At 43.0% G+C, this 26,632-nt stretch overlaps 1 protein-coding gene across 1 annotated transcript in view; it reads left to right on the top strand.

Annotated features, from left to right (window-relative positions):
• Positions 1 to 5,234: 5,234 nt before the first annotated feature.
• The window catches only part of THEMIS (thymocyte selection associated), a 79,032-nt gene continuing 57,634 nt past the window's right edge, over positions 5,235 to 26,632 (top strand). Inside the window, exons 1-2 of the mRNA XM_010122138.2 lie at positions 5,235 to 5,325; positions 20,903 to 21,061. Coding sequence (XP_010120440.2) covers positions 5,235 to 5,325; positions 20,903 to 21,061 — 250 coding nt within the window. The remainder of the gene's footprint in view (positions 5,326 to 20,902; positions 21,062 to 26,632) is intronic.

The raw sequence follows: 26,632 nt of genomic DNA, 5'->3' as shown, positions 1-26,632 counted from the left end.
TTAAGTCTTTAGCCAATTCAGTCCCTGTCTCACTGGGACAAATTCAGGGGTACCATTGTAGGGGTTAGATTTTTTGCTCGTGATGGGGACAGCTTGTTCAAGCTGCTGAGACCATCAGTTTCCATCACAAGGTCCATTGAAAAGGCATGGCTGCCAGTGAATGTCAGGTGCTTCTTGGGTGGGTTGTAGGAAACCCAATGAACCTGTGTCAGGGAGGATTCCCTACAGTGTAGTCTGACTATTTTTAATGACAGGCGGAGTTTCCACCTTACACTAGAAAAAATATATGAAAGTATTGAACTACCTGCAGTACCTTGAGTTTGACTCAAAAGATAGCATAACCATCCAATACAAACTCACACCTGCCTCCCAGGGCTTGGCTGTTTCCAGTTTCCATAATGCATCTTCCTCTTTGGATTTATAGTTCTGGCAGCTCGAGTATCAAATACATTTCCCTTATGTTTATAAGCTCAATAAATGGGGCATATCTTCCTGTAGAGATAATGCCTGTTTTCATACTTACAGGATCGTTTTAAAGATGCCCTTCAACCAGCTCAAGTAATGGCTGTATTTATCTGGAGAATGGTCTGATCTTAAAAAAAAAAAAACACACAGTCACAAACCTTCAGAGGCTCAGAACTGATTTTATTTGGAAACTTGAAACACTTTATTGGCTTCCTGAAAGCCAATAAGTAAAACAAATGAGTGTTCATCTGCACAGTAGGAAATTATTCTTGGAAATAGTTTTCAAAATTCTGTGTTTTGCTCGTTTTTCTGAATTAGCTAACCACTACTTTTCAGACATAGGTCCCCTACAGCTGGTTCCTGGCTACCTACCTGGGGAAATGAATAAGCACGGACTTCTTCACGTAGGGAGACCTGGGTCTCTGTTTGTGCGCACCTTCCAGAGCAGCCAGAGCTGCGCATGGCTGTACGAGGACTCGTGGCCACTTTGGCTTTTGCAGGTTTCCGTGCCTGGCTAGACCTTCACCCTGTTAGTGGCAGTAGGAGATGGAGTGGCCAAACTGAATGTTGCCTACAGACTCCCATAGGACATGGGTAACAAGGAGGTCCCAATAAGCTCTTTGTGAAGAATATAATAACTCAGAAATTGAGGTGTAGTGAGGAGAGGTTTGTGAATTCTGTTCCTTCAGTATGGGAAGAATAGACTCAGATTTCACCTCTTCTCAGTACAGTATGCATGCATTTTTCAGCAGCTTGTCTTAATCTTCAATACTGAAACTTTGACAAAGCAAAAGGAATTTTTTGCAGTCAAAATCCTCCTGAAGATTTAATCTCCAATAGGATAAACCCCCCAAATGATCTCTTATTACCAGCAGTCCATGATGATGGTGTGATAATCTTCCACTCTGGGATCAAGGATGGCTTGGAGACGGCAAACTATTTTTCACTGCACTTGGCATTGCACATCAAATTGGAAAAAACTCCTGCAGAGCATTTGAGAGAACAGATCAGTGGTTCTCATTTACCAGTCCAGGTGCTAGCAGAGTTGAGGACTCCTCTGATAACATGTGAGCAATGGATAGCATTCCTGATTCGGGTTGCAATTTCAGATGAGTGTATGCACAGTTCCTTCATCACACCTAAGATGGTTGGTTTTGTTAGGTTGTGTGACAAAAAAAAAAGCCTGTCTCTGCACATGCAGAGGAGCACAGAGGAACAACGGTGGGTGGCAGAACCCCAGAGGTACCCTGCCAGGCACATCACAGGAGAACCATCATCCCATTAACCACTCACTTCCCCACTGAGGAAGCAGAGGCACAGCACCAGCAGGGCACCCCAGTAACTCATCAGAGGAATGGAGCCCTGCCCAGAGCTGCCCCCAGGGCATCACAGGAGGGTGATCAGCCCAATGAGCTGGGCATGACACCCACCACATGAGTGGAGGGGAGAGGCTCTCTGGAGCACCTTACAGACTGACGGGGGCCATACTTAGAGGTATGGGACTCGCTATGGGGTGCAGGGCAATAGCCAAGTACAAGACTTACTACAGGATGTTTTGGGCGGGGGGGGGATCCAAAGGTGGGGAAAGGGTAGGGTTAAGGTGGTTTGGGGAGGAACAAGGGTGGTAAAATACAGGGCTTAAGGGGATAAAAAGGGCTGGTCACACACAAACAGGCTGCTGGTCAATGCACTTCTCTGGCCGTGCTCTGTGCCACGTCAGAGCAGCCCATCCTGGCTTCTCATTCAGCTCCATTTCTGATAATTTTCCTGTGCGTGCGTGGGGCTCCAAGTGCCAGCAGCTGGAGCGGGACCACACATCACAGGGCCATGTGTGTGCCAGCAGGCCAAGTGGCTTGGGAGCCAGAGAGGGGGTGTGTGTGTCCTTGTGTGTTTATGTGCATTAGAGGGGTCTGTACCAGCCACTGGCGTGAGGCTGTGCGCCTTGCAGGCTGCTCACATGCCCGGATGCCAGCAGGATCAGAGGCCAGTTACTGGGTGGACTGTGCCTAAGCCCAGCTATCAGAGGGATCCACACTGCATGTATAGATAAATGCTTCTCACTAACAGGCCGTCATCTGGATCAGACAGAAGGGCCAGAAGCGTGGCCAGCAGGTCAAGGGAGGTGATTCTCTCCCTCTACTCTGCCCTGGTGAGATCCCACCTGGAGTACTGTGTCCAGTTCTGGAGCCCCCAGCACAAGAAGGACATGGACCAGTTGGAGAAGGTCCAGAGGAGGGCCACAAAGATGATAAAAGGGCTGGAGCACCTCTCTTATGAGGACAGGCTGAGAGAGTTGGGGCTGTTCAGCCTGGAGAAGAGGAGGCTCTGGGGAGACCTGATAGCGGTCTTCCAGTACCTCAAGGGGGCCTACAAGAAAGATGGGGAAAGGCTGTTTAGTAGGGCCTGTTGCGATAGGATGAGAGGTAATGGTTTTAAAATAGAGGGGGGTAGATTTAGATTAGAAATTAGGAAAAAATTTTTTATGATGCGAGTTATAGAACACTGGAACAGGTTGCCCAGAAAGGTGGTGGAGGCCCCATCCCTGGAAACGTTCAAGGCCAGGCTGGATGAGGCTCTGAGCAACCTGATCTAGTTGGGGATGTCCCTGCTCCTTGCAGGGGGTTGGACTAGATGACCTTTGAAGGTCCCTTCCAACTGTAACCATTCTATGATTCTATGATTCTAAGGGGGAACAGGATGAGGCTGCTGGTGCTTCTGTGAGTGCTGTGGTTTCTGCCTAGGTTGGTCTGTGTGGCTGGCAGTGTCTGTGTGTGTATACATGCTGTGTATACATGTGTGTGCACCTACTGTTTGGCCCTGTGAGTGCAGAGCTGCAGCCACCTCCCCCGTGCTGTTGGGCCGCTGGATTCAGCAACATAAAACAGGTTTTGTTCTGATTTTTCTTGTACAAAACTCATGCCTGTTTGTCCATTTGCTTTGTTGGACTCAAGTGATTTTGAAACCAGTTATTAATTTTTATGTGCTTTTGCAGCCTGTGTTAAATGCTTTTTGTGGTGTTGTTCCTGGCAATCTTATCGAAGTGAAGAGCCAAATACAAGTGAATTCAGGAACAGGAGAAATGGCCTTAGGAGCGCTTTATCAATAGACCAAAACAATGTGGACAGGTAAAGCCCAGCTGCTGGCACTGACACAATACCTGACAACCTTGGCAGCCGGTACATTAAGAAAATTGGCTTTGATTTGCTAGAGTTGCACACATAATTTTTAAACCTATTAAGATGTCCCACTGAAATAGCTGAAACCACCCACACATTTTGGTGCTTTGTACCCTATAAGAAGCAGCTTTGTACAATATGGGTCTTTTGATTACTGCTGAATGTGTGTGATTTCCCTGGCTCGCCCCCAGATCAATTATATTTGCTTAATTTCCAGTGTGTGTTGTTGGGAGGGGAGAACGAGGGATCTTTTCTGATGAAACAGCTGATGGGCACTTGGCCGTGCATGTTCTCGAGTTTGGCTTTTACTGATACCTGTCACTCCCAGACTCAAAGTCCTGTTATTCCTCCTGCCCGCAGCACCTGCAGTGTTAGCAACCGGCAGCAGTAAGCTCTGCACCTGCAGGCTCCCCGCTTGTAAAACCTATTTCACAGTCTCTGGAGCAATGTTTGTTAAGAACAAGTTAACAAACTCTTCCAACCCAATAGTTAGCCTGAGACCTCAAAGGCCTGGGCACCTGCTGTAATAATCTGAGGAAGCTTATATTGTCTCCTATAAATTATTACATATAGATGAAATGCAGCTACTAAGTTTTTTGAAAATAAGCAGCTGGTTCCCCCGCTCACCATTTTGTCACAACATCATGCTTCCTACTTTCCCTGACACCTCAGGGAGACAGGACAGCGAGACAAGGGAACATGAAATCACAGTCACTTCAGTTTTCCTGGAGATCCAAGTCTGCCACTTATTTGCTATGTGGTCTCGCTCTTCAGAGGAGTGCTGCTGCGATAACAGCGCTTGATCAGGCTCAGAACAGCAAAGTTAGGACCAGTGCTGCAGGTTTGCCCTCAATTCAGTCTGATTTTCACATGGTACTGGCCAGTAGCCTCTTAAAATTCCTTCCCAGTTGCAGCATCTCAAATTCAAAGCGCCACAAGTCACTGGTGACATTAAAAAATCTTGGCCATTTTACGTAATGACATTGTGTTTTAATGCCCATTTACAGGACCAAGTAAATTGTATTCTATTTGTATGTCTTAAATTCAGCTACAATATTTAAGGCAGTAAAAAGCATCAGAACAAAATGGTTTCATTTCTTTTCTTCAAAGGCTGTTTGTGGTTTTGAAGAGAAAAAATACCAAGCTATTTTGCCATGCCCCAAGAAAAAAAAAAAAGAGCACGAAAAAACACCCAGACATGATGGATTTTCCCCACTTTAGGGGGAAATAACCATCATGAACAAGATGGAATTTTGTGGCAGATCCCCCTGCCCCCTCTGAAGCCCAGTACCCACAGCACCCCCCGCACCTCTCCCAGGCTGGCACGGACCATCGGTATGCACAGGTACCCCGGCCTGGTGAGAGCCGCTGTCTCGGCATCCTCTGGTCTCACCCCACTCCAGCTGCAGCGGTGGGAGGAAGTGGCCACGTTGGGGAGAAAGCAGAAGTACCTCCCCATGCCGCTCCTCCCCTCTGCCCCGAATCCCCACGGCTCTACTGGGCACAGCATGCACCAAGCTGCCAGTGTTGCTGCCTCAAAAGCTTTTCGCTGGTCTATACGTGCCAAACCCACATGCTGCCTTGCTGTGGACCATGGCATCTACCCTGGAGAAGTTCATTCATTCCCTGGACCCCAGAGCCCTTCCCAGGGTCCTCCAAATCCAGTCAGGCATCTATTTCCAAGGTGAGTATGGGGTGTTTTCCAGCAGGACTTTGCAAGTGTGTGTTTGACATCAGGTCCCCCTTGGGGCTGGGACCTGGGGGAAGCAGAGGGAGGATGCTGACAGAGTTGTCTCCCAGCAGTTTCCCACCAGCTGCAATTTTCCCTTTGAAGTGTAATAATCAATGGCTTTGGAAATATCTTTGGTATGCTGCGCATCTGGTCTTCTCACAGGCAGTGAGGAAGGAGCTGTAGTTACTCCTCATTGTATCCTGGAAAGAGTACTGGAATGAGTCATGAATTTGCTTTGCGCTCACACAGAGCCATCAATTCGGCAACTGCAAATCACCTTCCAGAAGTTAATTGATTAAACCTAGATCTTCTCTTCTGGAGTTGGCAAAGAGCAGTGCTCTCTGTCTCAGAAATAAAGAACCAGGGCATCTGGAAAGTGACTGTGAGGGACTATAAGGTTTTCTTGAAGCTCTGCCCTGCATTTGGGGGTACTTCATGGGGTGCAACAGTATAAAGGGATGCGTATGAGCAGACAGGAGCATCACAGGGGGAATATTTTGCTGGGTTTTGCTGCAGCAGATATTTTTATTCTGTCTTTATTGCTGGGCTCTGCTTGTGCACAGAACGTAGTGGAAGGACAGTGAAGAGGCTTCCACTGGAGGGAAAAGTTCTGCACTTGGTCAGGGCATGTGCTTTGTTTAATGACAGTGAATGCACCATGTCAAGCCTGGGTATAAATCTATGAAAAGAAAGCTACTTCTCCACCACTGCGAGGGAAAACTTGAGGTCACACTAGATAAAACAGAAGGTGCTTTATGAAATGAACTGAAGCCCACCTCAGCTTCAGCCAAATACTGCTTCAGGACTCACAATATCTGTCTTTACTTTAATCTAAAAATCCGCAAGCTGCTCCATAGTAGGAGGAGAGAGAGGAGGTGGCTGCTGTTTGCTGTGGCCATGGAAAGTCTGAGCTGCGATCCCTGTGCTGTGGCCAGAGTGGGCGATTTCCCCCCCCCCGCAGGGACAGCTCTTGTGGTGGAAAGAAAAGGGGAAAGGGCATACGTAAGCCGTGATGGTAGCATACTGTCCATATTCTCCTGACCATCCATCCTGGCTGCTCTGGAAACTGCCTAGTATATGTGTATACAAAATACTATTATAAAATTACGGTAGCCCAGCTGTTAGCAGGTTTCTCAGTCTGCATCCTGCTGCTACTTGACAGTAAAACTCATACTGCTACATCTTTGGAGCCAGGATATTTCAGGTTGTGCTTCCATTTACTGTGTAAACCCTTCCACTGGAGGAGAAAAAAAAAAGTGGAGACTTTTAGCCGACAGACCATTCTGCAGCAGTGTCCTTGCACGTCAAAGACAAGGCTATTAGCTGATGACTGCCTATAATAAAAGAGCCTGCCCAGCCTTGGGAGGGAGTGGTATGTGCTATAGGTACCTGGGAATGTTTGCACTAAAAGCCAGAGCCCTTGTGCTGTGCTGATGCTTCTTCAGTCCTCAGCAGCACCTCCTCTTCCTGTCCTCTGCTCCAGGTGGCTTCCTCCCAGCTCCACTTAGACGTGTTTACACCAGCAGGCTAGATGAAGCACTTACCTACATGCACGTGTTTCTTGCTTATACAATGAGCAAGGCTGATACAGACGTGCTGCCTGACTCCTTCCCCTCACAGTCAGCACATCCTCAGAACACTTGCAGGTACCTAGAAACGCCAATGATGTCCACTAGCAGGCTTGTGTTGGTTCCTGTCTCTTCTTCCTTGCTTCTGAGGAAGCTTGAGATGCTTGAGACATTCTGTGCCTGAGAGGTTTTCAGGATCTAGGGCCACAAAAGGTCTTGGGCCAGACTCTCTCTTCCTTTCCCTCCTTCCCTCCCTGAGCTCTCTGTCTGTATCAGATCTCCTCAATATTTTGCTCCCCTCCATACATGGCAGCAGGGCACGTTCTGCAATTGCATTATGATTTATGTTTCTGAAGCAAAAGCAGTGCTTCAGAGTCTGAAGTAACTCCTGTTATATCGCTAAACAGGAGAGTGGACCACTTTGTGCACTTTGAATTTCCATTAGGACAACCATTCTTTGTGCTTCCTCTGGTGGACCACCTGCCTCCCCCCAACAGCTCTTTTGATTTCTCTTACCACATGCAGTACACCAGCAATCTCACTGTGGGTAACGGCAGGTCTGTTGACAGGGAACATGGATTTATTGCTATGGTTGCAGGGACCCAATCAGAGCATTTGGGCACTGATTGTAGTAGCTCCCAATCGGCTACAAAGTCAGCCTGGTCAAATGAGTCCTACTTGGATTATCAGTTTTATGGAGTTGGACTTCATAGGAATCCTTAACCATTCTCAGCACAACATGCAGATAGCAAGGGAGAAGATATATTTTTCAAGCATTACATGGGATTGTTTGAAACTGGTCAGTCGCAAGAGATGATTAATTTTCTGGTGTAAGAATTTTAAATTGGAAGAATTTGTCCATGTGTACATGCTATGTATATTCCCCTCTCCACAACCCCATAAAATGTGCAAGGTTTCTTAATGTCAGGTTAACCAGGTACATAGAATGGCCAATGGAGTAAACAATGGTCCACTAAAGCCATTAAAGCTGCCACATCGAAGTTGTAGCACCCGACCAAAGAAAACTACAGCGATCCATGTGTAATCCATTTGCTGGTCTTCTGTGGTGGAGTGTGTGCTGAGGGGATGAAACGCTTCATTTACTCTATCTGGAAGCAACATTTTGCACTTAGACTGCACTTAGGTCTAAATGGTTTTACAAATACAGGACTTGCAAATTAGCCTTACTGTTCTTGACAGATTTTCAGTACCTCTGGAAGCATAAGGAAAGCATAAAGCTGTAAGTCTTTGTAAGGATGGATATATATTTTTCCATGTGGTGAGGTATTTTTATTAGAAGCTGCAAAGTCAAGCTTCAGGGAAACAGTGGGAATTTGCTTGCCCTTGGGCAAGGTAAAAGCTCTAAAAGATCCCATTCTGCCTTCATACCCATGTAGCATCCAGTGCAATCTAGGTCTCTTTTTTTTCAGACCCAAGCCTGCCTGCTGCAGTTCCCAGTGGAGAGTAAGTTGAAAACATACGCTGCGTGCACCCATTCCACCATTAGTCTCTCTACTGGCCTGTAAAAAAATTATGTTCCTACTGCTATTAATGGATTTATGATGTATTTAACTGTAGCTCCCCAAACTGCAAATGGGCAGGACTTTATAGACCCTGTTTCCATTCAGAATAGTTTCAGCTAGAGAAGCTACGGGCAATTGAACTTTTGCTGTCAGTAGTGATTTCTGTGACCTAGACACCTTCCCAAGGAAGCTATGTTCCTGTTCACCTCTGTTCCTGGCTTGAAGCAGAGGGAAGGGTTTCCCTGGGATGATATCAGTGTTCGTCATGCTACACCTGGGCTTTGGGGTTGGCTGAAGCCTTATCCAGTTTACCTCAGGCGGGACAGCTAAGGTTTGTGGAGCGTTCTCACTCCCATGTTCCAAATCATAGAATCAAAGAATGGTTAGGGTTGGAAGGGACCTTCAAAGGTCATCTAGTCCAACCCCCCTGCAAGGAGCAGGGACATCCCTGACTAGATCAGGTTGCTCAAAGCCTCATCCAGCCTGGCCTTGAACGTTTCCAGGGATGGGGCTTCCACAACCTCTCTGGGCAACCTCTTCCAGTGTTCTACAACTCCCATTGTAAAAAATTTCCTTCCCCTCCTGTGGTATGTGGCTGCATGGTCAGAGGCCCAACCTTCAGTCACCATCTATGACGGTCTGACACCATGCAGAATCCTGAACACGGGGTTTTAGTAATGGCCCCAAGTTCTTCTGAAGTGCTTTTCATTCATCACTCTCAAAGGACCATGCAGAAGCAGAGAAATTATTGTTATCCCTGGTTTGAAAACGGAAACACAGGTGAAAGGAGAGAGTGGTTCTGCAAACCCCAGGGATGCCTCTCAGCGCAGTTGTTTTGGACTCCGCTGTCATAATATCATTGCTACAGAAACAGGACTGTTGAATCTCTGAAGGGAATAGGAAGGCTGATTATAAAATGAGAGCAAGTTTGCCAGATACAAATATCTTGGTAATCAGCACTGATTAGAAAGGAAATACAGTGCAGACTGAAGTACATGACAATTTAATAGCTCATTAAAATATGTTATTAAAAAATTAAACTACTGAAACTCCATTGGAAACTGATTTGATTGATTGAACATTTTTCTTTGAACATTTTAGTAAATATTGATGCTTAGTGAGCTAAGTACTGTACGACCGCTGATTTTTACAGATAGCATGCAAGTAAGGGCTTTCATCTTTACGTTGCAAAAATTATGTCTGTTTTAATACTGATATAATTATTTTATGGGTAATTGAATTTAATATTCTGCAGGCTTAATTTAACCAGTGGCAGGACAGTAAAAAGTGTCAAACTTTAATTGTGAAAAATGTAGAACTGCTCAAGGCACCTATTCTGCTGGTGTTTCTTGCCACTAGCCATGTTCCCTACTTGCAGCCTTCCCATTTTTACTCCACCTATATAGAAATCCCACTTTGTCTTTTTTTTTGTATTCCTGTAAAGCTAAATGCGCACATCAGCGATGCGATTAGGACCCTAAGGAGTGGTTCTTGCTACAGCATGGGGAGAGTTTGTAGCTCCTCTCTGCAGTTCTGCTGTTCAAAAGCAGCACTTGTGTAAATCGCCATGCCAGGACATCTCTTCTTTATGATGGACCTGTGAAACTTGTCAGAAAAGTTTATGCTGTGTGCTCTCTCTCTGGGGAGAGGGGATCTGTAAGCCTGCAAGCCTCCATCTCTGCAGGCTGGGAATGTGGTGAAGCAGCATGCTGTAAATGCTGTGCTCCGCTCTCTGCTCCCTATCCCAGGGCTCTGGAAGGCGCAAGGTCTCTCTGCACGGGGAGAAAATGGTGATAAGAGACAAAGGTGGGGTCACATACACATCCCTGGTCAATGCCCTTCCAGACCGAAGGGAGTAAAGGTGCTTGGTATTGCCAGGTGGGGATCTTCACTCTGGGCGGCTGTTTGGTGCTCTCTGGCAGATGCCTGAGGGGTGATGCCAAGCAAAACCCTTTGGGATTTGCTCCTTCTTTGGTGAACGTCAATAGCTCCATTGCAAAACTCTCTTTGGTGAACCATAAAGAAAATGAACGTGCTTAGGCTCATGGTTCCTCTTGGCTCTCCTTTGCTGGCTGCATGTCCACGCCTGCTCGCCCTCTCTGCCGTTTCAATATCACCCTTTCTGCTTCTGTTACTGGGAAACAGCATCTTTCCAGCCTGCGCTTCTGTCAGCCTTACAGGGGAACAATGGGTTTGGCTGACCAGCAGCAGAGCGCTGGAACCACTTACAAAAAGTCCAGTTAACCCCATAACTGCAGCTAGGCAAACTGAATAGAAGAGGAGTCCTTGTATATCAGTCTTAGCTGCCTCAAGTCCTAGTGTAGCCAAGAAATCACTCGCCACACTAATAGTTAGAAAAGGATCATGTAGGATGGAATATTTTTTTTTACAGTTTTTAAGCCAGCCTAGAGGGAACAAATCCTGCTCCCTTATCAGTGCGAAAAGCCAATGAGTCGATGAGAGCTACTATATGCAGTCTGTAATACGTATGAGTAAAACAAGCAGGCTGACTCTTCAGGATTAATAAAGGCACTTTTTCTTATAAAAAGCAACAAGACAACTTAAACAGAAGCTAAGGCATGGACAGCTTTGAACAGCTTTGATAAATACAATTAGGGTTATATTTCTTAGCAGTGGAAGATCAATAAAAATGATTTCTGCATTTACTGGGTGGAGTCTCACTTGAGTGCATGCCAAAGGGAGCATTGCACATGAAATTCGTGAAATTTGTAGTACAGGATTTGCACTTGCTAATTTGTCTCAATTTTTACAGATACAGAAACTAAATCTGTCAGTAAAAATGGAAGGATTTTTCCCTTGAACATAGTTGTTTCCCTTCCTCTTGATTGAGCAGTTAGGAGCAATAGCCCTAGGTACGGCCGGAGTAACGGACAGTTTGGATTCTCTTTTGTGGTCAGTAGTCAGAGTATGTCAGTACATTTTCTCCGTTAATATGTACCACTGAAACTCTCCTGTACTTGTTCAGACTGCTTCAAAACATGTTTTATTCTGAACAAGAAGGAAAGTGCCCTTCAGTGAATGCAACATGAGAACAAAACCCGACTTTTATGGGTCAAATATTGCTCATTTTATTCAAGCCACTGTCCTCAATGGGATGACTCATCCAGATACAGTGAGAAAAATCTGACCCTGGGTAGCCAGCACTTGAGGGCAAAGGTGTTTTGAGGATCTCCTTGTGGGGATTTTCTTTCCGTGACATTCAGGTCTGGGCCTCTTTGTGAATGGCACAGGAGGTGGGCAGAAGACCCAAATTGCCTGTTTTGTCTCAAAGCAGGACTCAACTCCCTGCCTTGGCTTGCTGAAGCTGCCCTTGATGTGCTGGTTTCCTGCAGTAGGGAGGGCTCCCCAGCTGTTATTGCACTTGGGTCTCTGGGGGTATGGGGTTCTGCAGCAGGAGGAGCCTTTTAACAAGCAAAGCAAACCAAGGAATTCATTTGCTACTTCCCATTGGCAGGCAGGTGTTCAGCCATTTGCAGGAAAGCAGGGCTCCATCCCATGTAATCATTATTCAGGAAGACAAATGCCATAACTTCTTCCTTCTTCTTCTTCTTCCCCAAGCTTTATATGCTGAGCATGATGTCATATAGTATGGGATATCCCTTTGGTCAGCTGGGGTCAGCTGTCCCAGCTGTGTCCCCTCCCAGCTTCTTGTGCACCCCCAGCCTCTCACAGCACCCCGCCAGTGAGAGGCAAAAGAGGCCTTGACTCTGTGCAAGCATCCCTGTGTTATCAACACTGTTTTCATCACAAATCCAAAACGCAGCCCTGTATTAGCCATTATGAAGAAAATTATCCCAGCCAAAACTAGCACAGAGGGAAGGGAAGATCCTGGGATAAACGTCTCATGATACACAAGCCCATGATCATGGACTGAGCTACAGGGCTTCTGTGGAGTATTTTTTACTTCCAGTAACCGGTGATCTATGCATAAGGAAACACAACCAGCAAGTTCACTCTTTCTGGTTAGCTCCGTGGGACACAGAGTAATGGCACACGGGGCAGCGTGCTGTGATCTCCGTAGGGGAAGATTCTTAAACCTGTTCCCAGTTCTGGGCTTTACCTGTGAAGTGCTCAATGCTCCGGCTTGATCCAGCACCTTAATTTAAGCAGCCGCCTTAAACTCAGTCCAACAAAGCACAGAATTTTCTGTTAAACATACACTTCAATAAACATACCTTAAGTCAAAGTAATTAACGCCGCAAAGAAAATGAATAAAACTAAATAAATCATGAACAGCTAAAACAGTGACTAATGCTGTTCAAAAGCAGCTTTTGGCATTCTCCTCATTGCTGCAGTAATTCCAACTTGTGTGGGTAAACCCAAACAAAAGGTCAAAGATGTTGCATTTGAGGCTGTGGTTTCACTTGCTCTTTCCATTATAGTGAGTGCTACACGCACAAATCCCTGCTGCTACATGCACAGCGCGAGCCCTCTGGATAGATGAGAATCAGAAGAAAGTATTAAAAAAAAAAAAAGAAAAGAAAAAAGGCCATAAACCTATCAGGAAAGGAATAAATCAGAAACTGCACCAGTAATTTTTTAAAAAACTCCATTATGATTGAAATGGCTTAAAGCACTTGACATTTAAAGTTTGACTTTATAAGGGAAAAGGTAAATCTTACTGCTTTTGTTTTTTGATGATTTTGTGCTGGCAAAAATCAGACCCTCTGCAGCCTCATCAGGTATGATCAAGATAAGATGCCCTCTTTGCAATGAGCCTTTTGACGCGAGTGGCAATTCAGCGGCTGAACTCCTTGGAGGGTTTGTGTCCCAGACTGACCAAACCTGCAGATTTTTGTTGCGTAGGACATGATAAAGAGAGAAGAGCTGTTAAAAATCCCAGTAAGTTGCTAGATAAAGGATCTTCTACACAAATTCATGCCACCTTCGTGATCCTTGTTGCCCCTAGGCCTCTGGAGCACCGTATGGGCATGGAGGAGCTGGGCTTACCCGCTCTCGGTAGGGGTAGTAGAAGGAAGGGGTGGATAAAAGCCATACAGGTGCTTTATACTATTTCCAGCCCCTCTCACAGTCAGAGAGAGAAGTTGGGGCATGCTTCCTTCTTTGCCTGCCATTGTGCATATGATTTTCAGCCTCTTTGTATCTTCCCCACAAGAGGTTGGTTTATTTGAGATTAGTGGGGAAAATCCAGCATGCTGATTAGCATCTTTGGTGCTCAGAAGGTATCTGACTGAAAAAAAAAAAGACACGTAATTTCTCAGCGTCAGAAATTTGTTGCTTTTCCCTACTGCTTGATCAGGGTACAGTATGATTAAAATTATTAAGAAAAACTCTCCTCCCTGCAACTTTAAAACAGATCTCTCTTCTTGCCAAAAAGCATAAACTCCGAACAATTGGCTAACCCCCAAATAATGCCCATAAAGAATGATATCTTTTTTTCCTGACAGTAATTATAGGTACATTATGCCCTTCATATTACTTTGGGAGCCTGCAGCAGCCGTAATAAAACTGTGATTTCAGTCGAGCTGTGTGGTAAGGGGAAGCAGGCTATCGTAATTCTGGCAGAACAGCTGTAGCAGGGGGTCGTGCCCGTATGTGAAAGCAGAAACATTTCAACAGCCCTTGAAACAGAGTCACCCCTGATCCGAGAAGACAGCACCCATAAGGCCAACCGATGACAACATAATAGTGGAGAACCGAGCACTGGGAAAAGGACATCAGGACAAAGTTCTGCTCTTTCAGGCTGTGTCAGGAGGTCTTTCATCTCCCTGCAAAGCAGCCAGGTTCTTTGGATCTTCTTTCAAAGACGGCTCAGCCTGCCAGCTGCAGAGAATTCAGTGGGTGCTACTGAGAGATGAAAGGGAGAATTTTTTCCCTTAAGGATCCAAGCTTATGGGGCTAGAGAGCCAATGCCTAGTGTTTGGCCTGCAAAGTGGTTTGGTTTTGTTAGGAGAAAAGCTTGGTCTTTGTTAGAAAACAAAAGAAAGGGGGGAGGGAAGACAGATATTTGGAAGTGCTTAGCAGCACCCTGTAGCAGACAGAGGGTTAGACTGGAAGTCAGCCAGCCTGGGCTTGAGCTCCAGCCCTGCTGAATGGTCCTCTGTGACACCTTAGTGAAGCCTTTTGTCTTGTTCATGTCCTCTCCATAGCCCTCCTTGCTAAACTGCCCAGGGGCATGCAGCAAAAAAAGAGTTACCTACCAGTGATTTGTTATTGCTGTTCAGGCAAGGACCAGATTTTGAGTCATACTTCTTATCAGCATCAGTGAAGCCTTCCCTCCGAGAGCAGCCACTGAACGGGGCTCTAAGCTGCTGGGAAGAACAAGGGAAATATCAGTGAGATGTTTGCTGTTCTACCTTGTATTGTGAAATATTTCTCTCAGTGGTACTGTCATATGGCCTGACATGAAGAATGGCATTCTCCATCTCATGCATTCACTGTATTTATATTTTATATTGTTGTTTTTAATACAAAAAGGCTCTTCTTGTACATATAATGAGAAATAAATCAAATAAAAGGCTCATGTTAGGGGGGACGGTGGTGTGGCTGCTTAGCATTTTAGGAAAGATGGAGGAAAAATATATTGAACCAATTGTTATGGTTGCTTTGATTTGATCACAGCAGTTGCTAATATGGATTGTCAAACTGGAGATGAGCTTATGAAAGGATATAAATGTGTTTTTTATTGAACAAAGTAACAATCCAGAAAAGGTGGTTTCAAAGGCAACAAGCTCTTTAATTACAGCCTTTAGGGGCATTGTTTGATCACTGTAAATATGCTGCTTTATTCTGTGTTCTGTTTTTTGGTTTGTTTTTTTTTTTTTGCATTATATTCCATATATCTTTCTCAAATCAAAAAGATTCAGTCCTTAAGGTTACTTAATTTACATTTTCGATGTCTTACACTTTCTCTGTGGCTTGAGTGGGAAAAACACAGTTACTGTTGTGCCAGTAAATAAAATGCACTAAAAGGTCCATTTTAATTTTAATTATATTTTTCAATATATTGTGTATGTGGGTCCACATCACACAGCTGAAGTAAAATCTTTCAGGGTCACGTTGTCACACAGTAAGTATTTTCACAATGTTTTAAGACTAATTGTTGTGGCTTTTAAAGGAAAAAGAATTTCTATTGTCCCTTTCGAAAACCATGCAGTTTTCCTCCCTCCCTTTCATCAGCACAAATATTTGCTGCAAATGCCTAGATGACAAATCATACAAGTAACATTTTTCTTGTCTGAATATAATCTTCATTGTACTATTCCAGGCAAACTGCCAAGCAAGAACTAAAATCAGGGCTAAGGCAATCTAGCTGCAGACAAATATGTAATTACAATCAATACTGTACGTGCAATTGCACCCCCAAAAATGAATCTGTTCTTGTATGGCTGGCAGAGTTTCATTTTTTAATGATTTTTTTTTAATCCTGGTATCGTTAAAAATGAGGCTTCTGCAATCACTGTCTCAGTCTGTTAGCCATCCTCCTCCCAGCCTCTCACCCTCATGATCTTCCAACCTCTTGGCCTATTTCAAATTAATCCGATAAAGGAGAATGTAATTAAAGTCCTACTAGTTGCCCATGAAAGTGGTCATCTAGGTAGGTATCTATTTACATACATATATACACATCTATCTCTCTACCCACTTAGCAGTTTTAATCCTGCTAAGCTGTTGAAAGTTGGTATCTGACTTGCTTAACTGGATGGAAAAGATGGTGGCATACCTCTGTTACTCAGTGGTTATACAAGCAACTTATCCAACTTCTCTTCTGGGATGAAAGGTACCGTCCAATGGCCATGAGTCCTGTGATTTTGGGCATTCTCCACTTCTGCTGCACTAAAAGATTTCCTCTCTTCTAGAAGACTTAAAACATTCTTCCTAGCTACTTAATGCCCTTTCCCTTCTTGATGATCCAAAAATTACATCTTTTCTTTCCTTCTTTTTTTTTAATTCAAGAAGGCATTCACTTTCCTTGGTATTATTACAAAGCATTATCTTTGCCAGTGGATTACATATCTATGTAATAGTTTATTTATTTGGTAGTAAGACAACCAGCTCTTTTTTTTTTTAAATTTTAATTACAACCATGATTTTTTTTTTAAGTTTTAATTTTCATCTCACTTTTTCCTAAAACTGATACTTTTAGATGCATGATCCATTTGTTTTCCACAGCAATGTTATGTTTTGTTCTGACAAAAGACCCTGAGAGTTAAGGTGCTGTGACAGCCCTGTGTGTCTATTCTGTGCACACTCTTTTGTGTCTTGCACTCTGGAATTTATAATCCATCTTTTTTTTTAATGCATTGTCTTGGCCCTTGATGTTTCAAGCAGAGCCTGCAGCTCCATGTAATGCTTTTTGTAAACTCCAGCTTGAACTCCATATGCTTGTCTGCCTCAGGTACTTTCTCTCTTTTATGAGTGCAGATTTTCTTTCCTTGTGTATTTTACTCTTTTTTTTTTGTAGTGTTTTAGATTCTCTGCCATCTCTACAGCACCAGGCCAGTTTACCCTGTGTAGGTTGTTATCTGCATTTCTCATGTTTTGCAAACTTTGATTGCTTTGTCAAAGGCTATTTTTTGTGTCATCCAATCATCTATTTGGCAGAGCTAGTCTCTCCTCATGGGTATTGCCAGATTGGATCTCCAGCCTTGGACCCGTCACTAACTCATCAGTGTTTTCACTTTTTTACAAGCTCCATTTATACTTTTTATTTTGTGATGGAGGACAGGACTTCTCAAGCTCTCTGCCATGCAATTTGTAGATAAGTTATTGTGCCTGAGGAAAAGCAACCCTGATAAAAGCAGTAAGGCCTTCAGAGCCAGCCGTGATCAGAAACAAGACACTCCTCTGACTCCTCTCTTTAATTTGTTGGTGGCACCACTTTGCTGTGGATATAGACTGAAGTAGTGGTTAAATCATCTTCTTCCATCACACCAATTTTTTTTTTAGAATCATAGAATCATTGGGGTTGGAAGGGACATTTAAAAGTCATCTAGTCCAAACACCCTGCAAGGACCAGGGACATTTCCAACCAGATCAGGTTGCTCAGAGCCCCATCCAACCTGGCCTTGAATGTTTCCAGCAATGTGGCATCTACCACCCCTCTGGGCAATCTGTTCCAGTGTTCCACCACCTTCACTGTAAATAATTTTTTCCTTATGTCTAATCTGAATCTACCATCCTCTATTTTAAAACCATTTTGAGAGGTTCAGCCTCTTAACTGCTCCATTCTTCCCCTCAAGGCCATTGCTTGCTTTGCTCTACTCCAGCTCCCATGTGGTCTGGAAATCAGCCGCAGCCAGCAAGGCCGCCGGGCTTGCGTGGCCCAGCGCCTGTGCTCATACAGAGCAGCACTGCCTGCACGTAGGTGCACGGCAGGTCCAGCTGCATTGAGGGGAATGCTTGCAAAGGCTGTCTAGCGGAGATGAAAGCAAACATGCGTGAAACCCATAATTAGTCAGTGTAGTTACTTTCATATGTTAAATAGTTTCTAGGGGTCTGGTTTCAAACGAGGTAGTCTGGAGAAGCTGGATCCAAATCTGCACTGAAAGAAAAAAAAAGCCTCTGGAAGCCCTGAGCTCCCATTTTGAGTAGGTTTTTGCAAATATTTGTTCGCGGGTGAGAATATTGGAATTCTTTGCTCATCTTTCCATGTTTCTATAATGCAGAACTCATCATGCTGGGTCCTCTGGGATTCCCTGTATCTAATAATATCAGGGTTGCTTGTGATGTCTACTGTGTCTGATGTGAGGAGTGAGGTGGTTCAGCACGAAAGGAATATTACCCTCCTCACAGCTGCTCAATCTTTCTCTCCCTTTCACTCTAATACAAAATAAGTATTGCACATATACTTTTCTGACTGTCATAAAATATCATATGGAGCTCAGCTAAAGCAGTGAGAGCTATGATAATTTCTCACGTGTTTATTAGAGCAGCAGCCAGCCTACTGATGGGAGCTGCAGCAATATCCAGAGGAGACATCTGAGTTAGTCAATGTTGGATTGCTTAGGGACTAAAGGGAGAGCAAACAACGATGGACTATCTTTACAGTAAGAAAACTAGATTGTTCTTTTTCAGTTAAAGGGCAGTGGTTCTCTTGGTCTTCTGCTTAGTGCCAGATTGGTTGAAAGGATGCATAAAGAGCATGTTCTGTGGTTGATATTTGTGTGGCACTGTAATCCAGAATATCCCTGTGCTAATCATTATCCTGGTATGCAACAGAAAGTCAGTAGCCTCTGGGGGCATTTAAAACCTAAGTACAGCTGTGTCCTTGATCCTATGTAGGATTCTCACCACAGGAAACCAAGCTATGTTGTCACATCCAGCCCACTGAAAGCATCTGCCACACATTTTTTTAATATTTTTTTTAACCTAGATTCCTTCTACATAAGGTTAAAAATGTACATCTGTACCTGTCTTCTTCAGGGGAGCAGCTGGGGACTTTCTAGTGTCCATCTCAGTTGTGAGAGCATTGCACAAGCAACAGACAGACTTGCCTGGACATGTCTTCAGAACAGCATAAACTTAACCAGTTATGCAGTGTTACTTTCATTTGTTCTCCTGTCCTGACACATACCCATTGTTCTGTGATGCTTCGACTGAGGTGTTTGGTTTAAGCTAAAACCAGAGCAACTTGTGCTCAGGTTGGGTTCCCAATGACTTCCAGTGAGGTCGAGGTGGTAACGAAGTGCTTGTCACCTGCAGGTGCTGCAGCACAGTTGATAAATACATTCCAGACTCAGTAAAAGATGCTTATTAGCCCAGAGTATGGTCATGACTGGAATCGATCTTGAGTGAGCATTAGGAAAACCACTTGGCTAATAAACAGTTGCATTTCTGATATGACACCTGGCAAAAAAAAAAAATAAAATTATTTCCGCCCCCCTCCCAGCTGCAAGGAGAGCTGTGGAGCAGAGAATTTTACTTTCTGGGGGAGGTGAGTTCTGCAGGCAATGGCACTATTTCAGTACAGGCAATCTCAATTATTGATTGCCACTATATAGCCAGAGGTCAGGTTTTAGATATCTCTCATTGCTCGAGACCATTCTGGTTGCCTAGGCTAAAAGGAAAAAAAAAAAGAAAATACTTTAAACCAAACAAGTTGCAAGAAAGGGCTGTTAGAGGGATTACGGGAAGGAAAATCTGTCTTCTCAGAGGAGAGAAAGAGAATTTGTTTCTTCTAGATATTTGTCAAAAATGTGACCAGAGAAGGGCAAAATTAACCTTGCAAACACTTAGAGGAAGGGAGAAACAGAAATGAGAAAAAAAATTTAAATAGCAGAGCAATGTTAGCATCAGAGAATACACTCACCAATAGATCAGGGGTAGAAGTGAGAGTAAGATTTCCCACCATGAAATTCCGAGATGGGACTCCAGAGAGGGTACTTCCACATCACTGCAGGACAAAGTTTGTGGAAGGAACTTCACAGCATCAGAAGAACAGAAGCTGGCACCGAAGTGAACATTCTGATGTTCTGTGTTCAACGCAAGTCTACCTACAAATGGAAGTGAAGGAAGACTTAATCACAATGTGTTTTCTGTGTTACTTTTATATATAATTAATTAATCCTGTACCTCAAAGCTTCTCCTAATCTCCCACAGGGACTAGGAAGACTTTTCCTTCTGCATAACATGGCTTTTGTTCTGGTTTTGCTTTATTCTTCTCCCTTTATCCCCACTTCTGAAACCGCAGAGATTGACCACAGCTGGAATGGAGAAGGCAGGGGTGTTTTCGGCAGGGCAAGCTGCAGTTCCAGGTTTTCCTGAGGAAGCTCTGAAATGCTTGGTCGGATTGCCTTGTTGCTGCTCTCAAACTGCTGAGCATCACAGACAAAAAAAAAGGAATTTTATTCTTGCCAAGTCAGAATCAGCAGGGTCGTTTCAGCATGGGGCAAGGATTACCACTGTCAATTTGCCAATTTTCCAATTTCTTGTACTCTTCAGGTTTTCTGCTACTACAGAAAGCTCAAAGTGCTGGTTGCACTTTGATGTCTCCTGGCCTCTCCCTGGGCACCTTCTAGGGTCTATGTTTTTTTGTCTTCTGCTGTAGGCTGTTGTTTCCTATGGGATATGCTGTGCCCTGTGCTGTGCAGAGACACCTTTCCTGCCCAAGCTCCACTGCCTGCTGATTTCAGAAGGCAGCTCCTGATGACCCAGGCTGTCCTATGCCCAGCCCCATTCTGTTTTGGTCTAATAACTTGGAAAGACCTTGTTCTTCAGAGCTTGTTCTCCTTATATGCATTTAAGAACAGTGTACACATAGAGCTGATCTCAAGATCACTGAAGTCACAAGATGGATTTTCTCATGACATTAAGGAAGAAAATGAAAATTAGGATAAGTATTATTTCATATAACTTATTTTAAGTATTTTTGCTTTCATTCAAAGAAGTAAAGACACTTGACAAAGTAAGAAAAAGCTGAATAACGCTTTTCTTTCTTTTTGTATTTATTTTCAGGTTCCATCTATGAAATGTTTGGAAATGAATGCTGCCTGTCAACAGGAGAAGTCATTAAAGTTATTGGCTTCAAAATTAATAAGCTCATAGCAAGTATCTGTGACAATAATGAAGTCAGCCGGTTTTCAGCCAAAGTGGAATTACCACTAAATTTTCCTGGTATAGTATTTCATGAATACATGTTTCTGAGGAATTATAACCCTGAGTAATCACCTTTGTTCATTTTATTGATTTACTGTCTTGATTGATATTTGTTTGAGGTTACAGCTCAGCTGTCAAGGATAGAATTTCATCAGATGGCACAACACACAATCAGCTTGTTTTTAAATTTCAACTCTTATAGTTATTTGTCAAGCCTGGAGAGAAATTATTAATGTTCTAATGCTTGCTAGTAATGCTTTCTGTACTTGAGTTGACTCAGTGTAAGGATTAGTACAAAAATCTTCTTTTCAATTACTTATGAATTTGCCAAACTTTATCTGAGCTGAAATCTTCTTTGCTGTGTGCTCAGACAAGAATTTATTTACTATTACTACATTTTTATTTAATTATTTCATATATAAAACATTTTGAATACTTAGTTACATTTTGGTTTTATTTTAATTATTTATTTTAATTCCAGTGGCCAAAGTGGCTGCTTCCTGCCTGGAAACAGAATTAGAGGAAAATGGATGTGTTTTTCTGCTTAAAAAAACTTCAACTATTCTATAGAGAAGCCCCAAAATATTCGTATTTTGGAGCGTGGACTTAATATTTGGCACATGTTACTGACTAGTTATTTGAAACATATCTTCCTCTGTTCATGTGGCCTTGTTAGGGAGTGCTGGCCAAGTACTGTACCCAGGGTACCTAGTTTATCACGTCATGTTTATTCATTTCTCAATTCTTCTATCTCAGTTCCTCTACTGTTAGGGTCCAGCTGTATTAAATAGGGAAGTGACTGAAGCACAGAGGGAGAAGCACTGGGCTGTGAGTATCCATGTGTGGGAAGTGGAGGAAGCAAACTAGGTTAGGAAACAGGTAGAAAAAGATTGGACCCCAGAGCAGGGCAGAAGGATGAAGCCTTGACACGCAAAGATGAGGTACTGGAGATAGTGGTGGAGGTGGTTACCAGCATCAGAGGAGGATTCTATCCACACACAAATACGTATGTAGAGCATTTCCTACCCTGGGAGTCTTGCAGGCAGCAGAGGTAATGGGAGCTCCTCCGGGAGAGGAGATGAGGAGGCTGGAAATCAGTGGGAGAAGGCCAGTGGGATGTGAGAAGGAGCCTGTGTAGGTCTGGGAGAAAGGTTATAGGATACCTGCAGGTAGGAAACATGGGGACAGAGCACACACAAGGACATAGCAGCCCTCGAGAGCCTGAGATCATGTCCAGGACTCACTTTGGCCAGCAGTCTAGATCATGCACTGAAGAAGACCACAGTTTTGTAGAAAAAAAAATAGAATGTCAATATTTAATTAACACTGTATGGTACTGCAAGCACATGGGAGGTTAAATTGGTGCTCCACAGACAACATAATACAGATGTTTTCTATTATTTAAGTACTTGACTTAGTAACCTAACTGATGTTGTTCTAAGGTACTGCTGAGCATGTGAGAATGTATGCACTTGCATATATATGCCTTAAGTTATACCAGTGCCCAAATGGGTATGTGCTTTTTCTGCAGAGGGAGACAAGACACACTTCCTGAAGCAAATAAAATGTAAAAGCACATGGGACTGCAATGTTTCATCTGAATTCCACAGGAAAATGTCTTCTGCCATGCCTTCGTTTTCCATTTCCAAAATACAGATTTCTCTCTAAAATAATGCTGTATGTGCTTTTCCCCAGTAGATCCTTGATTTACTTTCATCTTTTTCTTACTTGGTGAATCAGAATCATTTGTATGATCACTTATTAAAAGACTTTTTTTTTGGAATGCCATTTTCAAGCACTAGCAGGGCCCAAATGTAGTGGTCAAAGACATTTTAATTATCTGTGGCTACCTGGAGATATTGAAGTTCTGCCGTACTGTGAACTCTCCAGACACTTGGTATTCTTCTTGAAATCCAGGCTTCCTTGCTATTATTAAAATTTCTTCTATCGGTAAAATAGATATACATATAGGAAGTAATATTCTAAATCTTGATTGGCAGATGGATTTAAACACTTGAATCTTAAAATAGCCAACACAACTGAGTGGTAAAAGTAATCCTACATTTATTAATGTTAAATCTCCTGATTTTTGCAACAGAATGACTTTGTGATTTTACATGCTTGAACCTGGTGAATCTGGATTTGTTTGCATTCAAGTGATCAATTTTACAACTTGGCATTTGAATGTTGTTGCCCTGTTGAGCACATTTTCAAATTCAGTCTAATCACTACAATTTGCATGCATACTTATGAACTCTCCCAACCAGTGTTCTAGAAAACTGGGTTATTTCACTAGAAAAATTAATTCAGAGTTCATTTTGCTGAAATTTATCATTATTATCCTCCACATGATGGGTATTACTGAACAGCAGCACTGAAGAGGGGCATAATGACACTTCTTATTAGCCCCACAGGGAGCATGGCTCTCTTGTTTCTGTCTGTATATGTACTCTTACGCATTCAAGAGCTTTTTGCCAAGATGTAAATTTGTCATTTGTCTAATTTAATTCTTAGCTGAAGAATGATTCTGCTTTACACAGTCAAGATGTCCCAGTCTCTACTTTTTCTTCCCTTTTTTATTTTTCTTTTTTCTTTTTAATTTTTCCTTTTCACTTTATTATGTACACATGCTAAGCTCTGAATGACATGTTGTATTCAAGCGTTGCTGACTTGCCCCTGTTTTCAGAACAAAGCACAGAAGCCAGTTGCAGATGATCTTTTTCACACTGCCATTGGCTAACTTCAGTAAAAATAACCACAGGTCTCTAGGAGTCTGGCACTGTATTTACATTGTATGTATAGTGCTTTCTTGCTAGTGTTAACACAAAGAAATGTTTTGCTTTGATGTTATTTTTCTATTTCCTGTGTTGTGAATTATAATTTGCATGTGACTGGCTCATCTATCCTTTCACCTTGTTCGTGCTGGCATAAATAAGCAATGCTTCTACTTAGGTTACTCTGAGGATAGCGTCTCTGTGAGTGAAGAACCAGGCTCATTGGCTTTAAGCGAGCCTTACTTTTTGTCTTTCTGAATGTATTTGCAGTCTACAGAATTCCTTTTTTCTGCTGTGGCAAATCAGATCCTTGATAAAGGCCTAATGTGCCCTTTACATTAGAGAAACCACTGCAACTGCAAGTTCGCTATCTGTGTTATTTCATTTTATCCTCATTCTAATTTGTTCTTTTTCATGCCTCAGAGGGCCAGGCTATTCTTTCTGTGCTCATACACTGGGTAAAAAAAAAGAAGTCTGCTGTTGCTCTGGACACTTAAATGGTTACATCTAACAGCAGTTTGAACTACAATTTTCACTACTGACAAGTTAGCAGAGACAGATAATTTGCACAATGCTTGAACTGTGTGCCAGCACAAATGCTTTCATTTTGTTCTGTTAAATTCCTTCTTCTGCAAAAACATTGCTGGGCTGTCCCCATTTCTCAGGAGGTCCCTGACAGTTGCTGTTGCTCATTCTGATGTGGTCTGACATACATGTAGCTGAGCACAACTGATCCTTTGAGTTCTCAGCCTCTGCAAGCCACAAGGCAGGAGACTTGCCTGCGGCCACACAGCACATGAGTGGAAGAACAGAGGTTAGGCACTAGAAGGCTCATCTCAATAGGAGATGATGGAGAGATAGGAGAGATGGCCTTTGGGGCAGGATGGGGAGAGGAGGATGCTGGAGCAGACGGAGCAGAGGATGTAGCAGAGTTGGTGGTGGAGGTGAGGGGAAAGAGGCAACTGAGCTCTCCCCAGTCTTCTGCATTACCTTGGGGAACAGAAACTGCTAGTCTGGGATAGAAGGTCTTTCTGATGTATTTTTTTCCTTGAAGGCTACTTGATGATCCATTAGGTAAGCGTAACTACCAGTTTTCTCAGTTTTCTGTGAGGGAAAGAAGAAAAAGAGAGAATAAAAAAGGACACTCCTTTCCTTCAGGACTCTAATTAAGACTGAAAATGGGAAGTCTATAAAGCTACAGGGAGCTACACTTTATCACTCTATAACAAGTAAAAGAGAGCTGCACATACTGTTCTGTAAAAAGGTGGTAAAAACACCCTTCTATCAAAACATGCTTTCCCGCAGGACTAAGTGGGTGATCCTTGGGCTGTGTTTTCTTTCCCATACCAGTGAAAATAGTTTTTTCAGATTCCCAAACACTCTCTCTCTACCAATGTATACATCAATCCCTAAAACTTTTCTTGAAAATGATGGGCTGACTAGGTTTGGGGCTTACTAATTATCATGTTATAGCCAGGCAGGCACTTCATCTAGGGAAATGCCACCAGGTGCAGAGGATTCGTGGAATGCAACAATGGTTACACATTCCTATAGTTAATATATATGGGTAGTTATTCTTGTCCCTATCTGTAATTTTCCTCAAAATTATTGGGCATCAGTGCACTTTGGTCGTAGACCAGATTACATTTAGAAAGTAGACCTATAGGAGCAATAATGCCAGCTCTCCATAAACCAGCTGGGCTTTTTTGCACATTTGCTATTTCCATCTGTCTTTCCCCCCAGTAGTCCACCAAGCTCTCTTAGGAAAGTCTACATGAATTTGATTCAGTCATTTTATGATTTATGAAAAAGTACAAAAATATTTTTCTTTGACCTCAAAATGTCTAAACTTTAGAATCTCAGACTTACCATATGTTTCCTACTCTGGAGATTTCCTTCCTATCTCAGATCTGGAAAACACTTGGTTCTGTAATTTGATTCCTAATGATTTTAATAAGGTTCTGAATGGTTCCAGATAAAGTTGTTTCATCTTTGTGGTTTGTTGATTTTTTTTTTTAAATATATATCATAGCAAGGAGAGCACTTACGAGAAGATACCATGGCAAATTATGGCACTTAGGAACCACAGTGGCTTTCACCCATCACACCAAAATAACTTTTAATATATTCACCTCTTTTCTATAGAGAGAGAACCATATGGAACTTTACATACTCATAAGCATAAACAGGTGGCTATTAGGTGCCTCTGCTTCATGGAGCTCCTCAATACAGAAGCTAAGTATGCAAGGCTCCATGGCTCTTTAGTTGCCTATGCAAGCATTCCGTTACCAAAATTAAGAAAACTAGCAAAATGGAAGGTGAAAATTTTTCTGCTCCCAACCCTGACAAAGTCAGTCTGCCTGGGCCCAAGGTGATAATCAGTTGTCCAGTTTTGTATGAGATCTGGTAACTGTGCTTCCATATGAAACCTACTTTCCAATCCAGGATGCTCATCAGTTTGTTGCTGAAATAGTCGGCTTCCAAACAGCTCCGTAGTCCCAGCAAAATTGGTAGAGCCTGAATCTACTATTAAGCTCATAGAGAAGAATGTTTCTCATACCTGTACATTGCCAAATATTTTCAACTGGGAATGACTTTATAACATAGTTTATGGGGGCTTTTTAATGCAATTCTGGAGGTTTTCTAGGGGCAATACGCGTGCTCCTGTATCACAGATGCGTAAACATAGTTATTGCCTTTGGGATACATCATATGCACTTTGAATACATTTTTTAATGAAGACTATTCCTATTTGCTTTCTCCCAGCATTGCCAGGAGATGATACCCATCTTGTGCTTACAAGGCGTGACACTGG

The sequence above is a fragment of the Chlamydotis macqueenii genome, chromosome 3, assembly GCF_036417535.1.
Source record: "Chlamydotis macqueenii isolate bChlMac1 chromosome 3, bChlMac1.mat, whole genome shotgun sequence".
In the NCBI taxonomy this organism is placed as follows: Eukaryota; Metazoa; Chordata; class Aves; order Otidiformes; family Otididae; genus Chlamydotis; species Chlamydotis macqueenii.
Note: the sequence above shows the minus strand (reverse complement) of the source record. Positions and strands in the feature narration are given on the sequence as shown.